The sequence below is a fragment of the Oenanthe melanoleuca genome, chromosome 2 (assembly GCF_029582105.1).
Source record: "Oenanthe melanoleuca isolate GR-GAL-2019-014 chromosome 2, OMel1.0, whole genome shotgun sequence".
Classification (NCBI taxonomy): Eukaryota; Metazoa; Chordata; class Aves; order Passeriformes; family Muscicapidae; genus Oenanthe; species Oenanthe melanoleuca.
Genome location: NC_079335.1, coordinates 83,362,859 through 83,369,066, shown reverse-complemented (window position 1 = coordinate 83,369,066; position 6,208 = coordinate 83,362,859). Strand labels below are relative to the sequence as shown.

The 6,208-nt window shown below is 40.5% G+C and overlaps 1 protein-coding gene across 6 annotated transcripts in view; it reads right to left on the bottom strand.

The window, feature by feature from the left end:
* Positions 1-255: 255 nt before the first annotated feature.
* Positions 256-6,208, bottom strand: part of FARS2 (phenylalanyl-tRNA synthetase 2, mitochondrial) — a 227,042-nt gene continuing 221,089 nt past the window's right edge. For 3 of the 6 annotated variants that reach the window (XM_056483598.1, XM_056483597.1, XM_056483601.1), the window contains one exon: positions 285-783. In XM_056483598.1, the coding sequence (XP_056339573.1) occupies positions 645-783 (139 nt within the window). In that variant the 3' untranslated portion in view covers positions 285-644. Of the gene's footprint in view, positions 784-6,208 lie in introns of all 6 variants that reach the window. The other 3 variants (XM_056483596.1, XM_056483600.1, XM_056483602.1) reach the window with 2 other exon arrangements.

Here is a 6,208-nt window from a genome sequence, read left to right as displayed (position 1 = left end):
ACCTCCTCCCCTGGTGAAGGCAGCACAGCTTGGAGCACCCCACTAAGCTCTGCTCATCTCTGTGGCAGTAAGAGGATCTAACAGGAACTACTTGTAACCATGGGCTCTGAAGGTAAGAGAGCCAAACTTCACAAGAAGTACTTCTTGGAAGGTTTCTTGAAGGTTTCTTATTTAAAAAAAAAAAATAAAAAAAAAAGCGGGGATTGGGGGTGGGGTGGGATGGGTTTTTCTTCCTTGAATTAATCTGTGTCTCTGATTTGCTTCACTTGTTACATGGACAGAAGATCCTGTCAAAACAGAAATAATGCCAAGTATTTACAGTTTAATGGAACCCAGGGACCAATTAGCAACACAGAAAACCACCAGGCAGTGTATTTCTTATCGTAACAGGAGGGAAATCTTACATTACTGCTGTTCCCCCATTTCTTAAAATAAAGCACCAGCACTTTGTCAATGATTTCTCAGTAGTAATGTTTATTACCTGCCAGTTTTACCACCACCCATTTATCAATCGCTTTCTACGTTCAGGCGCAAAACCCCTCTCTCTACTTGTGACCTAAAACTACCCCAAAAAGAGAAGAAAAAAGAATAAAAAATAACAAAAAAAAAAAAGCAGCTGTCCTTGGGGCTCTGGAGCAGCAGGGCTAGAACCTGCCCTCCACGCCCAGCTCCCGAACTGCTGACTCCTGGATGGCCTGATGGATGCGATGCACCTCGTCCTGCGACAGCGTCCGCTCCGGGTGCCGGTAAACGATCCGGTAGCAGTGGCTGACCTTCCTCGTCCTACAGAACACAAACCAAAAGAGGACTCATGAATACAGGTGCCTGCAAATGCAAATACATGAGGCCAAGCACTTACCCTCTGGATCATTTTTATTTGCGGTCTAATTTCGCCCCTGTTGCTTGAAAATCACCTTAATGCTAAAATACACAGTGCAGAGAGGCGGGACTGAGCTGAATTTTAATTTTGGCAGAGGACTTTGCTGAAAGTCCACCTTATACCTCAACTTGTGGTGTGGTAACTTCTTAACAGAACAAAGAACCCCAGGAGGAGGGCTTCTTACCCTGTGCTATGGAAAGTAAGAGACAAAGGAGAACAGGGAAGAGGAATAGAGAAAAGGGAATGATGGGGGAAAGAAAAGTATTTAAGAGTTGCTGGCTAGGCAAAGACAAGTTAATGAAAAATCAGGACAAACCATTAAGTTGAGTAAGAGTGAAAAAAAAATCTTCTTGCTCTCCATCAAAAGCAGGCAGGAGCACCTAGTTTTGCAAGGGCATCTCTGTAATTGCAGTGCCTGTGTTACTGAATTTAAATGGGAGTTTTGGCGTCCTTTTTAGCTTCAAATGGAGCCCACACAGCTTCTTTTTTCAAAGGTGAACACTCACTTCAATGAAAGAGAGAAAATCTGAGGGGAAAAATAATGGGAAACTAGACAGTACCAGGCAGGAGAAGCTTCCAGACTGGCAGAACCCTGCATATAAAGGCAGGCAGTAAGCTTTGGGTCATCTCTCTCCAGAAAATTGCTTCGTGTTAGAACCACATTTATGCTTATGACTATTTGATTAAATCTAAGATTAGATGTGTTCATCCACAAAGACAACTCTTAAGATACTCATTTCAACCTCAAATCCTACTAGAAACAGGCACAGGTAATTTTTACCCCAAAATAGTGGTCTGATACCAATTTTGTCCCACCCAACAAGGGTGGGAAGTTTGCCCTGGTCCCACTGGCAGTTTACAACAAAAAAAGCTACTTCCAATTAAAGCATTCCTCCTTTTTTGTGTGCTCTGAAGATAAAGCAAGTTAAATCTGGCTAGCACCTGAAAGGGCAAACTGCATTTCATAAAGTGTTAAGCTGACTGCAGTTAGCTGCTAAAAGCCAGCCAGGAGCTTTCCCTGTGTGCAGGTTAAATGCTGCAGAAAAGTGATCTTTGAGAAAAGAGAGGGAGGTGTAACTGTGGGGAAGGTGTTGCTCTGCTCTGCTCCACCTCTTCAAAGCAGCCAAGAGGACAAACTTGGGGGAAGCAAGTAAATGGAATAATAAGGATTTGGTCAGATGCTACATTACCAGTGAGAAATTTGAGTAAGAGAGAGGGATAATGCATCAGAGCTCAACAGAAAGGATTTTCAAAGCTAGGCTGGCAAATATCCTTAGAGCTGGTAGTATTTCAGTTTTTAAAGGTGCTACAGGAATACACCTGATCAAAAACATTTGCAAATTGCTTTGGCTGGAAATCTATTTAGAAGGTGTACAGTCACAGGCTTAATCCTGAAGCTTTGCAAATATTGGGAATATATCCCATGACTGAAAATTCATTATCATTATTTCATGTGATGTAAACACAAGTTTGCTTCATGTAGGTGCAAGCTGTGGTAGGCATAGCTACAGCACTGCGTCTTCACTGGCCTTGGTTAAATGAAAGTGGCAACTACTCCTGACTCAGGTGTTTCTGTGCCCCCCTCCCTCCATGATAGAGAGTGGTTCATTCCATAATAAATTACATATGGAAGACTAGGACACAGTAGTTTCTTGTGGGTGCTGTGGAAAACCAGTAGCTTTAGGAGGTATTTAAATCAGGAAAGGGCAGAGGTTGTAGAGAACAGCACTGGACTAGAGTTCTGTTAGATGCATCTAAAGTTAAGCATTGGTTTGAGAGAACTAAAATGAAGATTGCATTAAATGTAATTATAGGCAAAATATATGTAATTAATTGATGTAATAAAATCAACGTAATTAGATTTAATTATAGGCGAAAAATGAAGTTGTAACTACTAATATACATAGCTCCACGTAACATGAATGCTACATTGTATGCTACATTTTTCTCCCACCTTTTAGCTAGGTTTAGTTGCACTGTTACTAATTAGAAAGAAGGAGTATAAGGGTTCAAAGCTATTTCAATAAAAGACACACTACAAGTTTCAAAACCTTAAGCATTGTTTCCACAGTACTATTACTAACTTTTCAAGGGAGATTTGGAAGAGCACTTCTCAGCTCTTCCCTCCCCTAATATTTCCCCTGCTCCCGAGTAAAATATTAAGACACTTTGATTAATCCTTGCCATCAGCTGCAATTTGAAACAATTATTGTCAGCAAATAATACCTTTGCTCGTTCTGTTTCTCACTTTCCTTTTGTTCTGCAGAGCCACAGAGTGTTTGCCTGCCTTAGAGATGGCTCTGCTTATGCATAATGAAGTCTCTGCTGCATGTCATGCTGCAGCCTGACGGTACAGAGGCAGTGGCTCTCTATCCTCAGAAACAAAATTTTGAGGCCAAAACCTGCAACAGCAGCAGGGGAAAAAATATTTAAAAAAAAAAAAAAAAAAAAAAAAAAAAAAAAAAAAAAAAAGGAAAAATGTAGAAGTTTAACAGTGAGCACAGTGGGGTTTATTTCCCTAAAGTGCCCGCCGGACAAGTCACACGGACTCCTCTGCCATTAGGCTTCAGCTGGTCTCAGTGTCACAAGTGTCTGCAGCAGCCTGCAGCCTACAGGTAATGAAGCACAGAGAGTACAGTGAAGCACTGCTCAAAGGGAGAGGGAAGGCAGGGGCTTATTCTGATGCCACAGGAGGAAACAGGACACAGGCTGTGGACAAACACTGGAGTGAAATAATGCCTAATGCTCTTTCATATGATTTCTGGAGGAAAGAGCTTTGCCTCATGATTTTCAGGAATTGGCACTAAGTTGCCTTCATGTGCTAGGGAATTGGTCCCTACCAGGTCAGAGTCACTGTGTGGGGTCCATCTGAAGGTCAGTGCGTATGCTTGGGTATTTCAGCCTGATACTTAAGCAGAACAAGAAATTAAGGTGTCTTAGTCTGCCACTAGTCTAATAGAATCAACATGAAAGCAACCTCACCCTGGTACCTGGGCTGGAATAAAACAAAAATTAATACATGTGTGTTCGCTTTCCCTGTATGGAAAACCACTGAAGGATGCTTTAAATGCAACTTGGCTGGAAAGCTGATCCCAGAAGCTACCAACAGCAAATCACTTCAGTGTTCTAGGGAACCTGTCTCAGGCATTACATAAGACTAACCACAGGGTCATTTGGTAACCAAAATGTTGCATGAAGTGGCATTGGCACTTATCTCTCCCACATGCAATACCAAAACAAGAATGAAAATTCCTTCATCCTCTACTGGAAGAGGGAGATAAAAGAAGCAGGACTGAGTGGGAACCCCTTACCTTTTACCTGTAATCTACTTTTCATCTGCCTTAAATAAAAACACAGAATCACAGAGGAGCTTACCCCTGCTCTTAAGTGGTGAGGACAACACAGAACCAGACATTTTTTTTGAGAGCTGGATTCACTTTGAGGAACAGAAAACTAGAGATGACAATCAGCCACAGCATGAGAGAGCAAAAGAGTACCATCCTTTCTGTATCCTGAGCAGTTCACTGAGCAGTACTACTCACCATGATATCTATACTGCACCTTTTCCTACAGAATACCATTTAAAATGAAAGATCTACACACATGGTAGTGAAAGCATTTGGGATTTTTTTCTCTCTGTTAAGTGAGTCATGTTAATGAGGTTCCTTGAGGGTATCCCTGCCACTGAACTGTGTATCTTATTTGCCCTCAGAAGATTCATGATGTAATTCCCTTACATAAACCTTCACACAGTACTCAGTGGCTGCTACACCCTTCACAGAGATCACATGCACGGAATGACCTCAGGGAAGAGAAGGGCTTGTTTTGTTTGCAACAATGTCCTGAAAGCAGTGATGATGGGAAGAAATTAATAAACTATTCCATGTTACCAGCATCCTAATTGACAAAGCCATGCAGAAAGCACAGCTTTGGTTTTGCTTTGTGGCTCCAGCAGTTCCAGAATGGTTCACATTTTAAGTGGAAATGGAGAAGAATATTAAACTGCAAGAAGAATATGTAATTACCTGTTCCTTTTTGTTTCATGCTTTCAAACCACATCCATCTCTATGATAGTAGGCACAACTGCTAAATATCCTACCATAAATTTCAAATTGACAAATAGCACTCTTTGCTAGAAACCACATCATGGAAAATGGCAAAAGGCTTGTGCTGTATACCTTCTCATCAGTGGCAAATATTTCAATTACTATGATGATATGCATATAGAATATAGCAGCAGTTCTCTGAACCAAGGTCTTTCCAAAATATGCCTTCTCATCCGTCCTTTTAAATGCTAATACTTCATCTCTCTGGAAGAGCACATTGTACACACAGCATATTCTTGAAAAGGGACATATTTTTGTTTAAGGTGATTTTGATGCCAGTGAAAGGCATTAGATCACCTCCAGACAAAAGAATTGTTTTAAACCCACAGAAAGCAGTAAATGATGATTTATCTTGCATACCTTCTCCAGCTGACACCTGGCAGAAGGGTGGTTCAGCTTCAAAAATAGTTCAGGCTAAGATATGCATGTTGAGAGTGTCAACTTTATTGAATTTTTATGGTGGTCACTTCAAAAGAGATGCATATTCACTGACTAATGATTGGACTGAAATACTGTTCTTCTGTTTCAAAAAACTGAGACAGTAATGGACTTTTTGCTCTTTTCTAATTGGACTTGGTGAAACCTGTATCTGAATACCAAACCTGAAACCTGCTTGACCTTTTCATTCTTTCTTTAGCATTAATTCCATTTTAAGCTTCTCTCTTCATGTAGGAAAAAAAAAAGTCAAAATTCTGTTAATAGCCAGATTATTGAGAGATAAAGAGCACAGTATGGAATACAATGGCAAAGGACATAAATAACACCTTCTAGTTAAGACAGTGAAAAGTGGATGAAAAATGAGAGCATTTTCAGCTTCTCAGTCACTGGACATTGTTGGACAGGAATAAGTACAATCTAAGTCATTGTCCAGTTTCAAAAACATTGGATTAATCCAAAAGCTTTGATCATTATTTTCCTTTTCTGCCTAAATCTGTCAATTAATTTCTTGCATGCAGGAACAGATACAAATAGATAAATACTGAAAAAAAAATCTTTCACATGCTCCACTTGAAAGTTTCCTTGCTGTTAAGGTACTCACTAAATGTTTAATGGAACAGGTCAAGCAATTAGTTGTGCTTTGGCAGAGCACTTTGCCCCATAAAGATCTTTTTTTTATTTCAACAAATCACTTTGGTTTGTTGACAGAAGCCAACAAAAGAACCACCATGAGCAGTGCAGGGCTCTCTTCTGCCAGCTCCCAAGGAGAGGGAACTCTTGTAAA